General features: G+C 33.3%; 1 protein-coding gene across 1 annotated transcript; it reads left to right on the top strand.

The window, feature by feature from the left end:
* Positions 1-159: 159 nt before the first annotated feature.
* LOC123542584 (mucin-like protein) lies at positions 160-25,674 on the top strand (the record flags this gene model as incomplete). Its single annotated transcript, XM_053533586.1, is given in 16 exon segments — positions 160-408; positions 4,447-4,645; positions 5,197-5,387; positions 6,521-6,614; positions 7,295-7,376; positions 7,951-8,175; positions 9,363-9,543; positions 10,088-10,390; positions 11,313-11,486; positions 20,354-20,530; positions 20,911-21,117; positions 23,084-23,215; positions 24,240-24,371; positions 24,556-24,671; positions 25,202-25,272; positions 25,580-25,674. Coding segments are annotated over 16 exon segments (2,446 nt in total), but the record flags the coding sequence as incomplete, so codon positions are not given.

The following is a 25,674-nucleotide window of genomic DNA, read 5'->3' as shown; positions in this document are numbered from 1 at the left end:
CAGTTAAAATTATACATGCCATATAAATCATTTATCAGATATAATATAAACTTTTGTACCTTGTTCAACATTGCTCTTAATTTAGAATATCGTCCATAATATCGTTACCTGACTAAAGAATGGCATACATTACACTAGTCCGCGATAACGGTCAAAATTATCAGCTATCACATCTCATAGTTATCCATATTTGTTTAAAACTATTTTGACGTTTTAATCTTATGTAAAAGTTTTTGATGTAACCTTCATTGTTCGGTATTCATTTAAGTCCCATCGACGGCTTGTTCCGAATAACATTTATAGAAACTAAAGCAAACAAGTTTGGACTTTTCGGAGGAAGTATGACTGGAATGACGGTATTTCTAATATATGTCATGTTGCTTGGTGAAGCAGTAGGCAGCAACATTGGTGAGAAAGACTCTTGTTTTTTTATTGTCTTTGAGAATTTTATTTTGAGCTTATGATATCTACATGTTTCAAGTTGAACGAGTGCATACACATATGTATCCACATATTTGAAGTTGTCAGAATGCATGTGCATATGATATCCGCATGTTTCTAGTAGAAAGAGTGCGTACGTATATGATAGCCGCATGTTTAAAAGAGAACTAGTACATACATATATAATATCTACATGTGTACCTGTTTCAGGTTAAATGAAGGCATACGTTTATTATCTACATGTTTTAACGTGAACGTGTGTATACACATATGATATCTGCATGTGTTTAAAGTTGACCGAATGCATACGCATATAATATGCACATATTTCGAGGAGAACTAGTAGAAATACACAGGATACAACATGTATCAAGTTGAAAGACTGCATTCGCGTATGATATCCATTTGTTTAGTATTGAACGAAAGCTTATTATTTTATTATCACGACCAGTTACTTTTTTCCATTTTTGACGCGTTAATATGTTATATATGTTAATATGAGATCTGTATATCTGTATGTTCTTATATCTGTATTTCTTTTGATAAATATTTTCAGAAAATGTTAAAAGGACCCGACATTTATAGAGTCAAAATGTGTTAATGTTTGATGTTCCAAAACCGAAAATAAAAATCGACAGAAATTGTCCACATTTAAGGTCGTTTCTTTCATCGAGTTATTTACAAAAAAAAAACAGTGTTGCAGCGCTACACATCTTTTTTAGAGTTAAATATTGTTAGAAACAGTCTTTGCATTATTTGGAAAGATTTGTTATATAACTGGAAACATTTCATATAAATGAAAGGAACTGGGTTTTCAAAATGCAAAATAATTCCCTTGGTGAAGATCATAGGAAAAGCATACTGACAGACGGACAAACGGACGTACAGTTGAATAGCTATTTGCTCGGGAAGCTAATATAAGAGAGCATTAACATGCCACTTTGTTTTTCAGCAATTCGGGAGGACAATCAGAGCGCTGTTATATAACTTAATTTGTTTTCTAATTGACAAAAATACTAAATATAAATCTAGCGCCCCCGCTTAGATCAGTAGGGAGAGCTTTGGTCTATGGATCGCGGGGTTGCGAGTTTGATCCCCGGGCGAGGCGTATGTTCTCCGTGACGATTTGATAAAAGACTTTTTGTCTGAAATCTTTCGTCCTCCACCTCTGATAATTCATGTAGGGAAATTGGCAGTTACTTGTGGAGAACAAGTTTGTACAGTTACAGAATCCAGGAACACTAGTTGTGTTAACTGCCCGCCGTTTCATGACTGAAATTCTGTTGAAAAAAACGATGTTAAACATAAAAACAAACATTGCAAACTAAGTATAAATTACAAAATTATTAAACACTTTCCTGTAAATGCATTTTACATCTTTTAGATGTATGTATTCATGTCAATGCACACCTGTTTGAATTTGAGTCCATTATATTTATTATATTTATTTAGAGGTAAAGATTTACAACATTTACTTCAAAGAGGAATTATTTTCTTTTCAACAACATTGTACAGCAATTTCACAGATTTCGAATTATCCAATTTCATCGCGTTATCTATAGTTTATATTTGATAAATGAATTTTGGATGTTGATTACGGAGTTAATAAGATAAAAAAAGAAAACATTCATTTACAAAATATGAAATGGGAAATATTATGCATGTAGTTTAGGGATTTTTTCTATTTATTTTATGCTTACTAATGAAATACTGTATTTTATTACATACTCGTTTCTATTCCCCGTTAAGTTTCACTGGTACCGGAAACGTCAATATTTTTCCATACACTGACGCTTGAATTTCATATCGGGTGCGTGACGTTATTCAGTGTGTGTTGTGCCCTATTTTTTCTATTTAGTTCAGTATAGTCAATCCTATTCAGGCTGTTGAACATATTTATAATATTAACGCACAATATATTTATACGTGTAGATGCGTATGTAATAGAAAGGTTATTATCTTTGCATCGGGAAATATGCACTCGTTCTTCAGCGGAAGAATATTGCGCTCCTAAAGTCGCGCAATATTCCTAAAGTCGCGCAATATTCCCACAGAAGAACTCGTGCATATTTCCCGATACAAAGCTAATAACCTATAAATATAAGTTAAATATTTTTATATCTCATCACTCGAACTGTGAAAATAGGAAATCTGTTTTTTCACACTGTGAGAGATATAGCTCCGCCCCCTCATGCATTGTGTATGAATTTTAAATTATTTACTTGTAGTCGCACTTTGTCCTTTATAATATATTTCTTGATTCAAATTATTTTACTTAATGAGAATTTCATAACGTTATGCAGCAAGAAATAAAATATAAATGGAACTTTATGTTGTGTGCGTCTTTCTGACGTCACAACACGTCTGACGTCATGTCTGTTTACGCGCGTATGTTTCCCGCGCTGAGATTAAAAATTGTTGCAAAATGCACATCTCAACGTAATTGAGCATAAAATAAAAAGACAATTTGTTTGTTCTTCGTGAATATGGAATATATTTCACCTCAAAGTGAGAAAATGTTCACATTATTTGAAATTTTCTCACTTCTCAGTGAGATATATTCCATATTCACTCAAATCAAACAAATATCCTCTATATATTCATTCTTATGTGCATCTCTGATTCAGGATTACCTTTATTACTTTCGGAGAACATATCAATATTATAATGCTAACCATGTACGAGAGGTGTTTAGCTTACATTTGGACCTTTTTCCAGCATACATGTATGTTCATTGACCTGTATGTCATTTGAACAATTAGTAAATTTTAGATCCGTTAAAAATGTAATCATTCTGCAATGCTTATACCAAGACAGAAAAAGTGTATTAATAGCTTAAGCCATTTATGGATCGGATACCTTAATAGTTTATTGCCCAGTTTGTCCCCATTGAGTTCTTAAAATATGCTTCGGATGATGAAAGGTCTTTACTGTGCGCATCCATTTTCGTCTCCTAAAGGTTACCTATATAATGTTGATCTTTTTGGATTGGTGCAGACATTTTGGAATTCATTCCTCAATTATATAACTGATATAAGTATTAAAGTTAAACCAACAGATCAAGTGAACTGTGCCATTGATTTGTCAAAGAATGCTATACACTCGAGCTTCTTCATATTTTCATGTTTATGCCTTAAGATATCACTCAATCTTGATTAAAGGACGGGCTGGACCAGTTTGTCGATATATGACATAAATACATATTTCACTATGATGACACTTTAGCACCTTATTTTTTGTCCAGTCATATGTGCCACAACTATACAGTCATAACTTCTTTACGAACCTTGATTAGTATCTTAATTTGTACACGTACGAGTGTATGATTGTGATCTGTATATTTGATAAAATTGCATAAAAACGTCTTAATAATACTTTGCGTATAAAGACGAACAAAGGTTCAAAAAGTCGGGCTTTAGAAACGTAGATATGTGAGACAAATCCCTACAGCTGCATGTTTATAATTTCAATATGTATACAAATGTATAAAGACAATGCATATCATGCCTAGTGTTTTCAGATCATAGATGGATTCGAAAATCTAATCCGAATAAAGTTAGTAACATTTACAACAGTATTTGCAAAAATCATCTCTCTCATCATATTTTGTTTTGTCTCAATAGCAACGAGTAGAGATATAAATCCGACGAAAAATGCAACAGTATCGGAGTTACATTTTCCTATTTATCTAGTCACAGGAGAAATATATCCGTCCATTTAAGCAAAAAAACATACGATCAACGCAAAGAATATTATTCACATACCAGCATAATGTTACATTAAATGCTGGAGGAAGAACAACTTCTGACTGCGTGTCTTGAGATTAGTTCAACTTAAAACATTTTTGAAAACAAAAACAAAACAAAAGCTAATCTGCGAGGGGTGATTCGCAAATAGTGGTAGGTATTAGTATTTCTATTCCACAATCATTTTTGTTGCTAATTGAAACTTCGTTTAGCAAATGTAGACATCGGAAAATTAGACGATTTATGTTAGATTTTCCAGATACCGAAAGACAGGAATATTGTCGACAATTTACTTCTGATAATGAGCTGCAGAATCTTATAGCATCCGGTCGCAGAGGAGCAGAGCCATGCCCTTGTATTGAGCAGAAAATTATTCTCGATAATACATGTGAGAAAATTGGAAATTGTTACAAACAGTGGTTCTTTCGAGAAGGTGCAAAAGAAATGTGTTGCTATAGGTAACATACTTTATTTCCTTTATTTTGCATCGTTTATACAGCTAGCAAAATTGTTAGATGCAAGTTAGACAAATAGTACTGAAATACAAGCTTCCTTGTATCTTAAGTGTTTCTTTCTTACTGTTTATTTTTGAAATTGATCAAAACAGGTTCTTTGGGATCATGGAGCCTATTCAACATATGTATAATAGAACTCTGCTTAAGCTGGTGAACAGACTCAATCAAACTGAGTCTGCTATTATTCTTCTTGGTTGCATTCTTTGCTTCCAAAGGATCTTTTAACATACATGTATTTCATTTTCAATGAAACATATGTTTCATGGATTAATGCATATTAAATTGGACCAGTGATATGCAATTATAATTATAGTATGCTGTTTGTAAAATGTAGCCTCATAATCGTTAAACAGCTAGTGCCGCAACAGTAGAATATAAAAACCCTTTGATAGAATTAACTTAATCCCGAACCAAATCTTAAATAGGTCGCAGAAAATAATTTGTTAAATGCGCGTTTATTAATTTTTTTTAACTTATCTTAATTACATTGTAAGTGAAAATGGTAGCCTGATAACTGGAGGTTCTTCAGCTGGATATCTTCTTCTTGAGACAAAAGAAGAAGCAATTGGAAAAGCTCATCAAGTCTGCTGTGGCAATGATTCAACAATATATGAACATTCATGCAAATTATTTTATGACATCAATCCACCTGACAATTGCAGTACATATCTTCCACCGTCAGAAGGTTAGAATAACTGTTATGTATTTATCTTAAATCTAAAAATGCAATGAGTTCAGCTTTAAGAATGATGAAAATATTTTTTTTCAATGTGTATGTTCCATTTGAGTTCATATATTACATAACCACATGTTATGCTTTCTGACTAAAATTCATCTCCTATTACGCTACGCTTAGGATCTGAGAACGAGCTATTGATAGCCTCGTTCTGACGACCCTTTCGCTAGCCAATCAGAGCTTAACTTACAACATTTTGCAAATCTATATTTAGCCTTGGTTTTTGATATTGTATTTTGTGATATTGTGAGTTGATGTCGTAATGTGTCAGATAGCCGGTTAGCGCAGTCGGTGGGCCATTGCTCTGTAAGCAAGGGATCCCGGGCTCCTGGAATGACTGCACATTTTTCTTACTTTTTGACATTCGAACAAGTCGTCTGCTTGGTTCAAATAAAAATAGCTTTGCGAAAATAAAAATCATAGCAATATTGGAAATCCAAAATATACAGAAGACGAATGTGAATGAGTCATTCTCAGATCTTCGTTTAGAAGATCAAGTACTTTAGTCAGATTGGCTTTCTACCAAAGGTACTATCACCAGAGGCCCAAATGTTTTACAAGGAGCCAAAGAAGAAAACACCGAGCATTTGGAAAAAAAAAACAACACAAAAAGAAACACTGAGCAATTGAAATAGTGTTCTGCTGCAAGTTTCATACACACAATTTTACATCTGTAGAATTGTTGAGGTAACCTTACCTCAATATGACTGTGTCGTTTAGGCCAAAAAAATGACCCTCTCAGAGGTCATATTTCTATTTCATGTTTATATCTAAATGTGTATAATTTTAACGAATAACGTAAAATCTCTATTTACTTGCATTTCCCAATGATCTTTATAGTGGCAGTTAATTGATAATGTAACGGTGTGGAATTGAACAATGAAATTTAAATGATCTCACTGAGGATTCTGGCTAAAGATTCTATAATGTCATAAGGCACTTTGTTTAACGACGATAGACATGACAAAACAAACAAAATGGACCTGTTGAGAAAAATATTTCAAATTAAGATAAAACTTTTGATTCATTGATATACTGAAACGTTATATAGTGTTTAGAATTTCATACTTAATTATTTGTAGTGATATCTTCGGGTGATCCTATGATCGAAACAATAGATGGAAATAGCTATGATTTCAATGGTCACGGCGAATACGTGTTTCTCACTGATAACACGTAAGTGATGCACTTTTGTTTATTTCATCTTTCGATGATCAGCATATCATATCAGCATACAATATACATTCTGTTTGTTTCATTTGATGTTTAAGTTTTGTAAATGAATGTGAATAATTTGAGTAACAGTTATTAAATATCGATATATGGCAAAAATAGAATATATAATATACACAATTTGGCAAATGAGATATTTCATCTTGGTGTCGAAAAATGAAATCAAAACAGCATCGACAGTAACAGCATGTTTATTAAAGTATTACTATTATCATTTTATTGGCATCAATATATATTTAAATGGATATGAATAAGGTATTAGCTCTGTATCTTAAAATATATAAGATTTCTGCATCAGAAATCTTGCACTTCTAAAATTGCGGAATATTTATCCGCGTAAAAACGAGACACAGCACATATTTATCGTTGGAAAACTAATAACATTTTATCATAGACGCAATAATTCTTGTCAAAGGTATACCATGCAGACACATGATCAAATCCTTTAACCATAAAATCAGTTTATATCTATTAACAATACTATCATTTATTCAGATAAATAGTATAAGCTGTATTATAGCTGAACACAGTATAAATATTATTAAATGTCTACATTTTAATGAAAACATATTGACGTCGTAGGTCATGTAAAATATTTTTACAGTCTTTTGGTTATTTTTCAGTACATTTGAAATACAAGCTAGGACGAGGTACGTCATGAAAGGAAATAAGGATGCGACGATGTTTACAGCTTTTGCATTGTCTGTAAGTTAGTCATCTTGTACAGCCTTTTGTTGAAACAATAATCTGTAATAATAGTAAGTCATGAATTATTACTTGTCAGATTATTATAATAATTAGTAGACTCTTATGAGTACGCTTATAGGGATTTGATATAACAGATATTGTATGTCCGATAGGAGATAAAACAGCTTATTAACCATATTTTAAGTTATATAGTTATATTTACGTTAGTTAAGTTAAATAGCTCCACGTTCGTACTTCGGCCGTAAACACATTTGGGTTTTCTATTAGCTTATACACGATAACAAAATCATTGTCTTTAAATTAATACTTATTAAATGTTGTTTTTATCATTATTATTCCCATGTTAACTTGCATGCAAACTTATCAAACATTTAGGTTGCCAGTTGTACATAATGACTCTGTGGTTACAACAATTAGCTAGTTATTAACTGCATAGGTCTTTTTGGCATTGTTTGTCCAGCAGTTATATGAGAAAATGCCAAATTAAGACATGTTACCCGTTTATTCAGAATATGCTACACTGTATTTGATATTCTGCTTCTATATATTTAGCATTTAATGTGTTTCACAGGATAAACAGAATGGTGAACAAATAGAACTTCATTATGATAGAGATGCAAATGACATACGCTTCTACCGAAACGGCACGTATAATGAGATTTGTAACGCATCATCTCTAAAAGGACATGGGAGGCCATATCCTTGTGAAATGCCTAAACGATATAGCTTTTTCGTTATAGCAGGCGGTGGACTAATTATAGTACAGCATCGTGGTTTAAGTGACTACGTAAGACAGGTGGGTAAATGATGAAGGAAAGCATTTTATGTCAAATTGCTACTGAAAAAAGATAAGAAATGTATATGATAAAGGGAATTTATTTTCTTACCATAAACTGGTTACGAGCTTCGTTTGCGCGTCACGGTAAGACGGAAAAGGTGTTTTTATAATTTGAGAGAGGGTACGAATATTGTTTGTTTTAGATCAGTAGTTAAAGTAAAGACTGCGTCATTTCAGCCTATTTACTAGGTAACTGCCAATGTTTTCACATAAATCAAAGGTAGAAAGTGAATGATTTCAGGCACAATGTCTTTTATCAAATCATCATGGAAAATATACATCTCGTCCGGAGGCCGAACTCTCAGGACCACTATCAATCAATCTGCGCTTTCCTACATGGGATAACTTTATGAGCTAGAAGTTTAGTAGAAAACTGCTGACCTGGGTTGTCTACAAGTCGTCGGTTTCAATTCCCGGTCTCGCTTGGCATTTTATCACCGTTTACTTAGCATAAAAGACACTTCTATAAAAGAAGCATGATGCTTGATAATATATCTGCTTCTATGTTCTTTCTCGCTGCGCAGTACATGAACGTATCTATACAATTTTGAAGATCTCTTTGCCAGGGATAAATTTCTTTGTATTATATTGTTTATTTAATCTTTATTGAGGTTAAACATATTTAAGATGTAGATGATTAGTTTATTTAGTGAAGTTTATTTAAGAGCAACTGAGAGTACATGTTTGACGTTTTTATATCTTTACCATTCCTATTACTACGGTCATTATAAAGATATATCAACACTTAAATTCTAGATTTAAAGTAAAGCTACATCACATAATTATGTATCGTGCTCAAATGTTGAACAATAAAATGATTGATATAATATTGATATAAAAATATTTTTATATGAAAACCAAATGCTTCATAAAAGCGGAACAGGATCTACTGCTCTATGTTGGCCGTTCAAACCGTAGTTTGTTATTACAGTAATAGAGTTTCCAGTATGTGGACTCGAAAGTAATTCAAAATTCATTTCATCTAAACTAATTAAGAGATGTTGAGAAGTACCATCACATGAGTTTTGCAGCCTCGTGAATTATATGAATTGACAACATAAAAAGGTAAACTACACCATTCAAATTTCCTATTATTTAAATGAGCAGTAACTACCATTTAGATTTATAATTCTGTTTCATTTCAGGTTGTTTTCAGAACTGATAATTTTATGAGTATACAGATCACCCCTCGAACAACACAATTCAGTATAAAAAACGTAACAGGGCTTGCAGGACACCAAGAAGACGGTTTCTATATAATGAGAAATAAGTCACGAGTAGCTGTCAATGCATCTGCCTCCCTATTGTTTGATTTTGCGGAATCTTGTAAGAATTTGTGTACTTGATTAAAACCTGTTTTATGTGATGCTATGAAACATCAAGGCCGATATCTGTATCCATATCTTTGAAATAACATAAACTACTCTTTGGCCATCCTATAAACAGGCTGATTTACAAACTCTTGCACATATGTATAGTGTCTTTATAATCTGTTCGAATTTTATGTAACATTACGATGATAACAGCATGTTATATGTACATGACATATTTAAACTTAAAAAACAAAACTTTTTTTTTTTCATTTTTTATGAAATAATTCCAAAATACCGACATTGACATCATGTACATAAACGAATATTTAACTATATTCATTTATTTTCTTTACCACGAAGGGATTTTATAATTAACACATTTAGCACATACTAAAACCGAAATTGTTTTTATCACATAATAATTAGTTTATAATATTTTAAAAATTCATTAATCTAAGAATTTCTCTTTCTTAGAATGAGGTATGTTTCTGGTACAAACATTCTCATATGTTTCTCAAACTGGCAGCATGAGAACTCAAAGTTTTGTGACGTTTCAGGGGCTCTACAAAACGATTCAGAAAGTATTTTCAAATATGAGCATACAGGTGGAAACTTTACATCGTATAACAAATACCATACACGTCCAAAATTTCTTGAAGATTTGGTGGGAAATCTAACGGCATTATTCAAGGCATATACTATAGAAAATATCACACTTTTCAACAACACATGCAGGAATTACTGGAACAATGAACCTAATGAGCAGTGTTTGCTCACAATAGCAAGGACAGGGGATTACAGTTTTGGAGTAGTAGTAATGAAAGGAGCAAATGCAACACGACACAAGTGGGAGATACTGCGTAATAAAATATTTATAATAATTTGCATTATGCATAGGTAAATATGCACGTTTGATAAACCGTGAGTTATGGAGTAACGTCGTTTATTCGGAAAACTTATAGTCTGGAATCGACGTACGGAATGAGCATCATTTATGAACTAAGGACAACCGCTGTTTATATTCATTGCAAATGCAACGTTACTGTTTTTCTAATGTTTATGTAGAATATTAAAACATCTGACACGTTAAATAATTAAAAAAAAAAAAAAAATAGATTGAAATGCGCGGATTTTTTTAATCATGGGCAAATATCTAAAACAAATGAGTACACGGATCAAACATAATATAGGCCATATTGTATCAACATCTGTTGAAAGCTTCTTTAAAGTCTACAGTGTAGAAAAAAAATTATTCGTGAAAATTTGGAAATGTTATCACAATTATGACTTCCCATAGACTCTCGCTATAAACACTTTAATGGGGTCATTTTGTACGACTCAGTAAAGCAAAATCTCGAGCACACGAGTATATTTTTGAAAAATCATGGTTTGTAACATTGTACCAAGAATGCTTGATCCGAACGTACAATCAACTAACTCATATGACGACTTTTTCCATTTTTTCTATTTTACATATATTTTAGGTAATTATAACATCTTGTTTACGGCTTAGTTCTTTAGACACATTTCAAATTAAGGAGTTTAAATACAAATAAGATGTTTAATATTCAAATATCATGTTGTGCTTTAGCCACTAACTATAATGATACTTCTTCTTTTAACAATTAAATTAGTTTTAATAGATAGTAGAGCATAATTAAAGTGTTCTTATCAAACTACTCAGTGATTTGAAGTTTTCAGTTAAATGTTGCACATTACACTGTTTCGTAATAAATGGAGGATATAAATTTGATTCACCAAACATTTGTTCAACTATTTCAGACAACATAGCTCCAGAATTTTCGGACAGATTCCCACACAATATAACTGTACAGTATGAAAAAGGTTCCATCTGGTCGATAAATCTGACGGACTTCGTCACTGATGACCATACTAAACAGCAAGACCTTACATTTGAAGTTCAGACGAAACTGCCGACATCAGAGTACATTATTGGTAATACAGAAATATAGTTCACGCAGAATTAATAATCATTTAACCAATATTGTAAGGACTTCGGACACTATCATTTTAAATGCAAAATTCTCATTAAGTATTTAAAAAATACCCAAATCGTTTCAAGTCATAGATAAACCAATGTGTTAGTTAACTTATTACAGCAGAAACTGGTTTGTATCTGTTCCTATCAAGATGTTTTTCTTATTTTTTCTGGGCCAGGGTATATTTGCTTGAAAAAATAAAAAGTCTAATTTCCGCAAAAATATAATGTCATCACTTTACGGAAGTTTTAAATATATGAATTCCAGTCGAAAAAAGTAACAAAATCTGTTTATTTAAGGAAAACAATAACATTTTAAGATTAAAATCCTATAAATAATTAAGAAAGAGAACGATATTTTTGCAAAAAACCTGTACTTGATTTATCTATAACTGTTCGTAATGTAAAGCTATTGATGCATTACATGTGTGAATAGGTATACATGTATAAGTGACCGGTCAGTTTTATTACATATTTAAGTACATGTACATGTCTGTATAGCTCTGTTATAAGTGATGGCAAATATTTGTGTGCTGTATAACATTAATACTAAGAAAAGGCAGTAACCTTATCAAGGCCGTAGGATTGGTTCTTGTTTGGGATAAGTACCAGTGGCACAGAAAATATTTGAGCCGCGCCATGAGAAAACCAACACGGTGCAATTGCGACCAGCATTGATCCAGACCAATCTGCGCATCTGCGCAGTCTAGTCAGGATCGTGCTGTTCGCTAACGATTTGTCTAATTCCAATAGGCTTTGAAAGCGAATAGCATGGATCCTGACCAGACTGTGCAGATGTGCAGGCTGGTCTGGATCCATGCTGGTCGCAAAGCCAATATTTTGGTTTTCTCATGGCACTGCTCAATTCGCTTAAACATGTAGTAAAAATGTATCCGAAATGACAGTTCTTTGTGGGGCTTGCCTAAAGAAGCTGTATCGGAAAAAGTTAAATCGGGATAAGTCTGACACCAACCCATCTATACATAATGTTGTCAAATCAGGGTTGAAGTTGTGGGCAAAACACATTCGAAATGTTTCATTTGAAGGGCTAAAGTAGAAGCAGGTCGCTGCATAAAAATTCCACCTAAAACCCCGCTTAACCTTTAAGTTCGTTTTCGCATCTAGCCGTATTTGTATATGCCATCAGCATGGAGACCGACTTGAAACATCACTTTCATGGCATCACACTGAATGTGAAACCGTCACAGATATGACCTGCCAAGAAGCTACTGTTCTTTACCTATGCATCACAGGCATATCAGTGTCAAGCGTTGTTTCTACTAGATAGACTATAGTCAGGATCAGGTTAACTGCTGTGCACATATTGCCTCTTTTTGTGGTGTTTAGGCCTAGTCAGCCGCAAAGAACAATCTTCAATTCATTTTTTTACAGAAGGAAGAACATGAAGTAATGAATGCGTGTGACATTTAGTATGTGTCTAAAAGAAATAAATATAAACGCAAAGAAGAAGATGAAGAAATAAAGAAATGAAAAATATATAAAAATACAAAAAATAATAAAAACAAAATGGAAAACAAATTGCATCCTCATCGCTAGTGGCGTGCGCGTCGCGAGGAGGGCATGCAGAAGATTATCTGGTGTGTTGCTAGTATTTTACAGAACACATTTGTCAATCTACTGCAACAGACAACCAGGATAAGCCAATGAAAATTTAACCCAACGAATAATAACGAATTCACAGTATTTGCTTCTCTCACTACTATACATGTATAACATGCCTATGTGTACCCTTTCAAACATTTGTATAGTATCTGAGTTACAAACAGATGTAAAAATATGCGACTATCAAATTATTAAAAATGAATATAAAAAGTATTGGTTACTTTAAATTTGGGAACACCCTGTAGTTATATTTTTTGTTTAAAAGTACTGTTCCTCCCCTTGCATCAACACAATAGTCACAGAAAATGTGTACTATTAATATCTACATATGCTGGCCAAATATGGTTTTGATGCGCTAGGGGGAACAATGTTGTATAAAAGCAAAATAGCTTTTATATGTATACAACAGGGTACGCAATTCTATTTAGAGCAAAGGTCACCGTTTTATGAAACAAATATTGAAAATTTGACTCTAAGGTATTAGATCACTAATAGTAATGTTTACAAAATGGTCTTTGCTTGGTATATTCTGAAAGGTAACCGTGTTTTTATATTATTATAATACCAGATTTATATAGCGCCCTTTTCATGATCAATTTCACGTTCAAAGGCGCTTTACATAGTTCAAATGCAGCCACACAGGGCGCATAATTCATCCTCTACTAGTACAGACAAAGAGCGATCTGACCAGAGGGACAGAGTGAGACAAAGCCCCCACGACAGAGAGATCAGAAATCAGATACAGGCTTGTCCGGCTAACTTAGCCTAGCTCGTTACGAATAGACAGCCTGGTTCTTTAACGTGCCCAGTGTATAGCAAAGATACATGGGTTCCTGACCAGTACACCTCTAGTTGGGTGGGAAACACTGAAAAGCATTTCTGAAAATTCCCGAGTAGCTGCCGGGGATCGAACCCCCGACCTCAGGATTGGAAGGCAAGTGTGCAAACCACTGAGCTATCCGTCCACCACTATTGGTGCACTATTTTGCAATTTTTAAACAACTTTCACCGTGCCGTTTTTTATAAATTTTGTATAACTTATGGTATCTCCTCAGGCTCTAGTAGAGACAAATTTCAAAGTGATGGCCACTATCCAAAACGTTTGCAGATAACTCATTTTACCATTAATTTTAATAAAAGAAACATCAAACTATTGGTAAACAATAACAAAACACAAAATAAAAGTGTCAGTATTTTTTTTATATGGTGCCTCAAGTACACGGATTTAATACGACAGAATTCATACTTCAACATTGAAAAAATAAGGTCGAATGCTGTGTTTCTGTTTTGAATTTTGCTTACTGCATTTAAAAATAACCTTAGGGCAGACGTAAAACCTACCTAAATTTCTTCCACAATATAAAATCTAAGAGTGAAAGCTAAATAGAGAACTTTCACCGCATGTTACTCAATATTTTTAAAGATGTGTAACTCTACCCCTTATGTTTAAGTAGTAAAGCCACTTTGAACACCAGGAAATCGCTTATAAGATTAATCTTTTTCCATTTTTGTACAAAAAATCAGTAAGTCTTGAAAAAAGTAAAAACTTACTAGAAAAAAAAAGAAAAATAAGAAAAACAAATTGGTCCCAGTAGGACTTGAACCTACGCCCCCTAAGAATTGCAGTAAAAGTAGGTTAATGGTAGGAATTGAATACTCTTCAGAAAGGAGGTTCTCTATTTCTATCTAATACCTTAAGAAATAATCTCAAATATGTATTTTGATGGTATATGTAATTAAATACTTATATCTTAGTGGTTTAGTTTTCATTCTTGGAGTAGGCAAATTCATATAGAAAGTGTCCGAAGTCCTTTAGTTAACTGTGGAAGTGAGTGATGAATGAATAATGAACAATAAGGATATATTTATCTGCTTAGCTCTATAACGTTGTCCCAACCTATATGTATGCATTTATTGGCATGTTTTCATCAGACGAGAAATAAATGGTATTGTGATTATGTCATATCCTGTCCCTCTTTACCTGTATTTGTACATACCATTGTCAAAATGGAGGAAAACAAGTCCTTTCCAATAACACTATTTCAGATATATGTTGAATCGAGCACTAGTCACTTTTTCCCAGATTTGCTTACGGCAAAGAAATTCCCCGTATGTTATGTTTTTGTCAAGATTAGCTGTTTTTCTGGCACAAAGTACCCTTGCTAACACTTGGTTAGGATGACAACAGATATTCTGACTGGCTGATATGAAGAGGTGAGTTAAGAGTCGTTACAACTACACGTGTGCGCTAAAATGTGTTAATGCGATATGAATGTGCAATATTAATTTTCTATATTGAGTAGACTAAACAAAAGCCTAGCATTGACCTTTGTTTTTTTCTTTAACAATGATAACCGAAAATATATCGTTCACTTTAAATTGTTATTTATTTCAATGTGCATACGACCGCGTTACTCACAAATTGAGGTGACAAAAGGTTAGGAAAGGTTTTGTAGGGACCATTCTGCCGTTTAAAGACATGCACAAATTAGAAGAATTTCTCTGCAAAGAGAAAGTTTAGAAATAAAGTTACCTTTTTCTGTTTCTAGATAAATAATCGATTAATTTTTCATTACGTATATATCGCATTTGTCCATGTCTTCGTATAAACATAAAAATGTGTTGATAATTGAGGTTAGTATTTATCTGATTTATAGCCATGGTTTATACTAAACATAGGATAGAGTATAACATGTAAAACAACCATATTTTATATTTTCCTTCTCGTCTGTTACCAGTGGTTATATGCATATTTGTATACATAAAATGATATAAAATTAAAGAATGATGCGATGCTCAGATATAGATCAAACTCTATATTTTCAGAATGTATGTTTCTTTTTCGAGTTTACGTTTTTGTGTTTACGTTAAAAGCGCCACTTAGTGGCGCCCGATTTTTCACGTCAACTGCTCGTTTTTCTGTCATAATTTCAATAGTATTTTGGCGATTTCATTTATTTTTCGATTGCGTATTTAATTGTCTGTTCCAATGTATTTAATGAAATCTAAATGTATTTATTGCATTATAAGACCGTCAGTTTTCTGAAAGCAAATTGGCTGACGCCGAAATCGTTATAAAATTTGTACGTGCAAATTTACGCATTTTGTCCTATAACTTTTTTCCGTGCTGTCAAAGTGTTTCATTTTTTGAAATAGTCTGCTGCTGCGTCTGCTCTTTAGAATAAACTAATAAAAAAGGCATGTGTTCTCGTTGGATTTTTTGCTAAAAAACTTTGTAAATCATAGATAAATGCCGAAAAGCGAAGTTTCCGAATAACGACAGTTGATTGAGACGCTCCTATGAAATTATACAAACCACTATTTTTACTTGATGAAATTGTTTGTTTAAACTGTATGTCTCACGTTGTAATGCATACATGCTCGCCAACACTGTTATATATCCTATAGGAAAAATGTTTAATTCTCGATTTGTTTAGTACATGATTTTCAACAGTATTTTAGTTATGTACCTGCGGGCAGTTAACCTAAACAATATTCCTGGATTCTGTACCAGTACTAACCTGTTCTCCGCAAGTAACTATCAACTTCTTCACATGGATCTTAGGGATCAGCAGTGGGGGACGGATGATCTTAGACATACAGTTTTCAATCAAATCGACACGGAGAGGGAATGTTCATCTCTTAAAGTAGTAACTGACCTTAAAAAAATATCAACACTTTTGTTAAGGGTATTCAACTTTATTTCAGAAAGAATTATAAATCAATTGCTGTCTTTCTACTTGATGTTGACATAAAATACTAGGCCCGTCAGAAATGCTTAGCAAGGTTCTGAGAACTCTGCTCGTATGCATGTGTGAAAATGATTGCATAAAATAGCGAATGCGTTCGTGCGTGCTGTAGTAAGTAGTGTGGCTACATATGCGTGCGCACGCACATGCGTTCCTGTGTGTGACTCCAGCTCGGGAATGAGTTGCTATACAATTAAGATAGTATTCAAGATATATCCATTACTGTATTTATAACAGCTTTTAGCTATTTTTAAACGTTTCACCTAAGCGCAGTATATTAAAAATATTGCAGAAATATCGGATAAAAATGCATTTTTACAGTACACCATCTCATCCCAAAGCAGTATTATCGAAAAACAGAGCTTGGCAAAGAAGAGAAAATGGGACCGCTAAAAATAGTTTTTCAGGTATACGGTAATTAACTTTGATCATTATACCTAAAAGAACGCTTATATTTTGAAAAAAAGTGCCGAAGCTCTTCACATTGTCTAAATGAACTTTGCTTAGTATTTGAACGCACCGCTTCTCCTCCCTCAACCCAACGAAGTTGTGGGACGTTTATTTCGGAGTCATTTGACTATGCTCAAATCTTGCGAAGCTTTGCTGTTTTACGGCCCCTCATGGCAAAGGAGTGTGTGGTGAACTACATAAACAATGGACATGTAGATTTCTTTAAGTAACGATCTGAAACTTAATGAGCAAATGCTTGACGCATTCTTCATGTAACACATTTCTGATGTACATCCACGCGCCGTTCCAAATTTCGTACAGAAATTTGTAGTCCTGTTTAGGCCATATAACCTATACTATGTTGGTGCGCCGTAAAACCCAAATAGATAGATAGATAGATAGATAAATAAATAAATAAGAAATATAGTGAATGATCGCCAGTATGGGTAGAACAGCGTCACGGAATTTCATGTGACACATTTCTGATCCGAAACTCATGCGCACATTTTTTCAGGTATTACATTTGAAATGAGCATTCTTGCCCGCAAGGGTAAAAATGAGTAACAGATTTTCCATAAGACACAATTTTTTTATGTGCATCCCATTCCTATCATTACGCTATTGGGTTGGCAGGGCGTTTTTTTTTTTGTTACCTTAAGTGATTTTATAGTATCAATTTACCATCGCCCAGAAGATGAATACTTCGTTTCAGTTTCGTAAAGTCAAACGTTTAACCCATTGGAATCAAGGTCAGACTTCAATGTCATATGGATTTTGCTGCTTGGTAATGTCTTTCATTTATATCTGAACAGTTGTGCAATTGTTCTAACACTGTCAAATTGTACATCCATGCGTGCAGACAGATCGTCGTCACAAAAACAGAGAAAGTATGGTAACAGCAAAGTTGCGGCTGAGACATGTTGTTTTTTACAAAATAATTCACATATATATATCTATTTATTTTCTTGTTAAAAAGTTCTGAAAGGCGGATAAAATTAAAAGACAGTTCTCGTGCTGATTAAATCAACAGAAAGTTCACGTGCTGTTAAGCTTTACGCCAAAATAGAAAACATAATTTTATATATTTCTTTGACATCTTTTAACTCAATCTGGTCCACTGAAATATATAATGTACGCTTACTTTTTTACCTGATCTCTTACATACTGTGACGCGTGCTGAAATAATCTAAATAACAATATCCAGTTACATGTATTTTCTTGTGTATTAATATGTGAAAGTTGAAATACATTAAATAGAGCACTGTATACTGTAAATTGTAGCTATGTCCTTGATGAGAAACATAGACATAACTGCAACATTTTCGTTTTTGTCGTGTTAGGCGACGTGTGAAGTTTTCACTTTTTTTATTGTTTTAGATAATCTTCCCTGAAAACATAATTTTTGTTAAAAGTTGTTATAAATTGTCGAAAACTTCCAATGATGTATCACGGTGATTATGTTCCATGTTCTAAATAGGTGCTTGCATGATAATAAATTGAACATAAAACTTTATTGCTTCAGTCATAACAAATTTTTCAAAAATGTCTTATTCATAACGAAATTTAGGAAAACAGGGGTTTAACTTTTCAACAGGAAAGAAATAGCCCTAAAGCAAACGCCGTGAATAAAAACAACAAAAAAAGAAGAAATTTACTCGCGTTAATAAATGACGCAATACATCAAAGCCCTATGTCGGCGTATCAAAAATAATATCAGTTTGAAAAGTCTGTATTTGCGATAAAAATAGATTGGTGTGCAGTTGAAAAACATATACAAAGCCGTAGTTACCCCGTTTATTGTTATAGTCTTGACTTGTTAAATACCTTGTAATGTCGTGTCTTGTAACGGCCTGTCCTGTAACGACGTGATATAATGTCCTTAAAAACGTCGCTCTTTTCGACATTTAACTACGACTTTCAACGTATTTTAGCAAAACATCCAACGAAAGCACATGCCTTTTTTATTTGATAATTTTAAAGGGCGAACATTGCCACAGACGCTTTCCCAAAATGAAACACTTTGACCGCACGGAAAAAAAGTTATAGGACAAAATGCATAAATTTGCACGTACAAATTTTATAATGATTTCGGCGTCAGCCAATTTGTTTTCAGAAAAATGACATATAATGCACTAAAGATATTTAAATTTTGCCAAATACATTGGAACAGACAATTAAATGCACAAACGAAAAACATAATGAAATTGCCAAAATATTGTTGAAATTATGACAGAAAAACGAGCAATTGACGTAAAAATTCGGGCGCCACTAATTGGCGCTTTTAACCTAAACGCACAAACGTAAAATCGAAAAAGATTCATACATTCTGAAAATATAGAGTTTGATCTATATTTAAGCCAAATTTCATACTTTTCCGTTGAACTTCTACATTCTGGTTCTAAGGTGTGGATCGACCTTAATTCCACATTCTCACAGCAAAGTCTTGTTTCGTGTTGAAGCCGTTTCCAACTACATTCAGTCAGGGCTATAATATGTTGTGTTGTTTCTGCTCCTTAACTTTTTAGCCGAACAGTTCGGCTTGAGGGGTTTCAATACTTTCGTTTACATGAATTTTAGTATTGTTTGGCGACCCTTTATATATGGTGCCTGCTTTAAAATTTTGTCATTTTACAGTTTATGATATCTGCAAGATCCGTAACCTTATACATTCTAGTATGTTTAGTTCTGTCATTTTTTTTCACGTCAATTATCTTTATCATGAATCATACGCTGCTTTTTGTGGAATTTCGCATTAGTGTATCATTGATGATTCCACAAACCCCTGTATGGAAACATTTGCGGATGTTCATAAATTTTATTATGTTTTGACATTTGCATATACTGAGTTATGCTCTACCAAGGATTAGAAGGCTTTCTCAATCAAATCTAAGCCTAAAATACTGTCTGTTTTGATTGGTTGTCTATTTTTTATCATTTTATTCGGGTTAAAGGGGTTTTAGTACACGTACATGTGCTTCGTCATAGTTACCTTTCAATTACAGAGAATGGTATATTTACATGGACAGTTGGCACTGGCTTAAGGTATATAGACACATATATCTCATTCGCCGTTATAGACAGTTTGAATGCCACATCACAAATTGGAATAACTGTCAATTACTGTGGATGTGAGGAACCGGAACAGTGCTCCTCTTTTACGTCTAATTCAAATTCCACCGGTAATGTGTTTTTTCTGCTCAGAAGTCTGTAGTAATTTATGTTTACAACGTTAAAAAAATAAAGTTAATATTTATTTTAAGTCGACTGTGACACAAGTTTTGCAACTTATATTGATCACTGCAGAGAGCTTATTTCTGATGGAAGCCATCGCTTCGGGGGTATAAGAGAAGGGAAGTCAGCTTCCCTTTTAATACGTCAAGCAAGTGTGCTACTGCTATTATGTTTCATTCTGTGGTATGACGTGACCGAGGATTGAACCAATGCCTACCGCATTCAAAGAGGCCATTGTAACACTAGGTTACCAATATGGTCAATAATTCAAGATAAATGTATAATACCATATTATATAGGTTCTGAATAACTTGAATTTGGTTTTCAGATAATGTAAGAAAAGCATCGTGTAATTGTCCAGAATATGCCACAGGATTGTACTGCGAGAAAATAAAAGATACATGTCCAAATATTACGTGCTACCAAAATGATTTGTGCAATTCGACGGCGAACCGATTATCAGATAGCTGGCCATGTGCTCCATGTCCGAATGGAAGAGATCAAGTAATGACTCCAAAACAACAAACTTGTGAAGGTAGGTACATCTGAATAAGTTAGTTTCTGTGTGCCCGAATACATACTCATGCTTATAATCATTTACAAGCTCGAAGGTGAAAGAGGAAAGGAATACAAAAGTTACAAATCAGGGTGTAAGATTGTTATTCAATATATTATATATTTATCATGAACATGAATTGAAACCTATATCAGATTGAAAGTGCTAGCCCGGTACTGCGATTTCTTTACCAAAACCTTTTCGTTTTAACTCTGTTTCTGATCAACCACTTTCGACAACAGAATTGCAGAAGAAACATACCAGAGCGCACGTGTACAATATTCTATTTTATCTTGCCTCCTACACATTTCTTGCATTTCTGTTGGTCAGTAAACGTCACGTAGAAAAAGGATATATTCAATCTCCTGCAAGTACATTTCAGATATGAATTTTGATTATAACAAAATGGCTGCCGCATCGCTGGCGTACTTGAATCAAGTCTGATTAATAATTACCTCCAGCGATAGATATCGTTGTGGAAAGTAAATTTAGTGGTTTTTTTGTCGTCGTTTGTTCTAGTTTGTTTAGGCTCGTGAAGTTTGACAAAAGTTCGTCATTAAAGCAGAATAACTCTGCACAGTAAGTTCTATGGGAAACACAGATGTTGAAATCTTGTTTTAAGGTAAATCATCGTAAAACAAATGAATTGACATATCTGTTACTCAGCAGTGTGTTGTAGGATCACTTTACCTGTGCCAAAGATAAATGATTTAAGGTTTAGGAGTATATCACAAAAACACAGCAGTTATTGATAAACGAACAACTTTACCTCATCATTATATGTTTATACTGTCCCGTACCTAAAATATTCTGAAATAGTTGTCTCCCTTTGAAAATGAATGGCATTTGTAAAGAAATAAAAGTAAACAATTGCTGAAAACTGTGTTCCACGTAGTTATGTGAAATTTCAGCACTCGCACGCTATTGCAAATCCATCAAAACAAACATATGTAACAGTTCTTTGAAAATGGTAAGTTTTTAAAGGTGTTTGACTGTCCGGAAGTTGGGTCCCTTTAGGCAGTCCTTTTCCGGAATTCAATGTTAATCTTTATATCACTATACTGACACTTGTTTTTTTTTTGTAGTTTTTGTAATGATAGCGTGTATATTACTCTACACGGCATTCAGTTTCAAAAGGGGACAACTTTTTCAGAATATTTTAGGTACGGGACAGTACGGCAGAACATGTAATGGACAGGTAAAATATTGATAATGATATTGTTCGTTTATAAAATGTCTCTGTGTTGTGGTGATATACTCCTAAACCTTAACAGGAAACGGGATGAAAGCCTAAGTTTCAAGATATTTCTGACATCGTGAAATCCGGTGATTTTTGAAATGGATTTCCTCGACAGCGTATATCCCGTATCCTGTCACCAACAAGCAGTATAACTAATATCGTATGGTCTTTTAATCCTATATTTTCAGGTTATACAAAGCATATGCTTTCATAAATTTAGTACAAGTTGCCTTTCTAACTTACTATTAACTATTCTTTGGTTATTCATTCGTTCAGTCTTGACATTTTAATTTAATGCTTAAATTGATTACTTGGTCAAATTTCTATTTGTAATTTTGGTAATAATGAAATTATCTAAATTCCAAGCTGCTAGTTCTTACACTTAGAAATAAAATCAGTAGTTCGTGTGATAATCCATTTTTATTACTTTGGATGAAAACTTTATCTTGTAATCGCCGCCCTCAAAACCTCCCCAGCACCCCAGTAAAACAGATTATTACAGTTCCTCGTCCTTGTCGCTTTGACGTTTGTCGTGGATTGAATTGGGATGAGTTAAATCTTCATGATTTTCTCCTTATAACATCGTGAAGCATATAAAAGACACTAGTTTTAATGAAAGAGCTGGATATCACCATTTGAATGTTCAAACAATTACGAATTATCTAGGAATATGTCATGGCTATATCTTTTTGTTTTCTCTTTCAGATATTGACGAGTGTGCTCCAGATTACAATGGTCTAGATAAATGTCAGCAACTGTGTAATAATTCTGTTGGATCGTTTAACTGTGGCTGTAGAAGTGGATACAGATTAAATGCTGATAATCATACATGTATTGGTAAGTTTGCTTCTGTAATTTTATACAACGTCTTTACAAAATTTGAGTATTTAGACACCTACACAATTTACAGTTTGGTACGAAATAACGACATAACGCTTTTTTGTGCCCTCCCCCTCCCCCCACCCCCGCCCCCCACGATTGGTGTGGAACAAACTTCCGTCCGAAGGTCGTGACGCGCCTAGCTCAAAATGTATTTGATATTATAGATTAATATTTTTTAAACTCACTTTCATACATTTTAAAGACAATAACATAGAAGTTTAGCAATAATCGAGTTTTTCATCATTGTAAGTAATAAGGCTATTGACAGGCTTTGTTAGGTTTGTGCTAGGTTTGTCCTCTTTCAGCTTAAGTTTACCTTTTTCGAGCCTCGTTCACGCCTTTAAGACGATTTTGTTTCTTTTCTCTCTAAAATAAAAACCGAATTGCCGTTAAAATGATCATTGTATGAAACGTATTAATATATGATATATGCAAGTTTCCCGATAAACTACAACTACATTTTGTACAGAGGAGACAATCTAACCCTTTTAAAACAATGGAGAAAATCAGCCCCTTGCTTTGTATCACTTTTAGTACGTTTATTAAAATCACTTTGTTTTGTTTTAATGCCATATAATTATATGACAAACTTTATGCAAATGAACATCTTTAAAAAATCATGTGTGGGCAGGTAGATTTAAATGAAATTAAAACCATGAAACTAATATATGTTTCAATAAATTACATCTTTAAATAGTAATTCCTACTTAATATGATAGATACTTAAACGTGTTGTTTATTTCTTTTCATAACTGTGTTATCTGAATTAAAAAAAAATACTATTCAGTATTAATATGTAGATGGGTTGTCCGTTCAAAATATTCAAAATACATTTTTCAACGGTCTCTTGAAATGGTCTTTATTGAACAAAAGTACCAGTTTTGTCTAAAAAATCATTTAAACAGTATTTCTTCATAAATTATTCACACAAAACGAATACATTTTAATTTATTGTTGTTTCTTTCTCACTCGTATAAAGATATAGACGAATGCAAGATACCTCAATCAAAATGCACAGGAGAGAATGAGGTGTGCCTGAATACCGAAGGAAATTTTAGTTGCATTTGTAAGCCAGGATATAGCAAGAAAAATGGTGCATGCGAACAAAAAGGTAAACCACATACAAACTTGAGTCATTTCGATCGTTACACAAAGTATGCGGCACACATTTAAGGCACATTAAAGTTGTCGGCAACTATTTTATAATGACAAGGTGCCCTTTTATCTACATCTTATTTGTGTTTTACTTTACCTTATCCTTTGTTGCATCCATGCGTCTTTTGTCATAATTGTAGGGGGTTACACATATGTTGGACATATGTCTTTTACTATCTCGGTAAACGCTGAACATGTTTTTGGAATAAACAAGACTATTGATACTTATCAAAACAGAAAAGACATCCAAGACAAGGTAACATTTCAAGATCATATTTTTGATAACCAATTAAACTGGGAAAGACAGAAATAAGTGTTTTCATGTATGCTCCTGTTTTTCGAATCAACTACACTGTGATACTATGACAAAGTAGGCGTGTGTACTTTCAGCAGCTAGACTGTTTATTGTCCAAATATTAGAAAACTTATATCGTAAATTATATTAAGGCTGTCACTAGTTAACGTAGTAGTGGTTCAGTTTGTCAATCAGTCTTTTGTATCAGTGTATTATGTCTGATAACATGTGTCTAATGTATCAAATTTTGAAGAATATGGAGCACCACGGGTGAGATTAGTACAGGCTCGGTCCAGATATTTTGTTTTATCTTTTATATTCCTATATTCAAAGCTGTATTAAAGGCCACCAGTAACAACGTAGCTCTTGCGACCATGACTTTCATTTCTGCTTTGAACATTTTCAATGCATTTTCACTTATGTTATGAATATAGACCACCTGTGTATGTGTATATTGTTTGTAATTGATATAGATATCTTTTTTTTTAAAGATTGCAGCAGGATTTAATAACACGAAGGGGTTTTTGGGTGTGGAAGTTTTCCGATTGACTTTGTTAATTCAGTGAGTATCTGCGTTCAATATAAAAACTCAGACGAAATAAAAGTCAAGAAATGAACTGCGTTTTATAAAACAATTCATAAAATGACAATATATAGCAATAATTGAAAGAAATAACAAATAGATGTACATCTGTTGATACATGACAAACCTTCAAAACATATTCGTTTATCTTTAACTAAATGATGAGAGTTTCATTTGGTGAATCAATATGTTGTTTGAGTCTCGATTAATGTGTTCAAAAGTTAGAACTGAAATCTATACCACCATTCATCCTCCATTTGGAGTCATAACACATCTCTCCTTTCAGCCAGGGAAATCAAACAAGACCTCAGGCTGGTCGGTATGATGTTCGTGCAGATTACGTTGTTCACTGGAAAAATGGAATTGACATTAAAGATATAG

Source organism: Mercenaria mercenaria, unplaced genomic scaffold (genome assembly GCF_021730395.1).
Source record: "Mercenaria mercenaria strain notata unplaced genomic scaffold, MADL_Memer_1 contig_2886, whole genome shotgun sequence".
In the NCBI taxonomy this organism is placed as follows: Eukaryota; Metazoa; Mollusca; class Bivalvia; order Venerida; family Veneridae; genus Mercenaria; species Mercenaria mercenaria.
The sequence above is the reverse complement of the archived record's forward strand: the minus strand, read 5'-3'. Positions and strand labels throughout refer to the sequence as shown.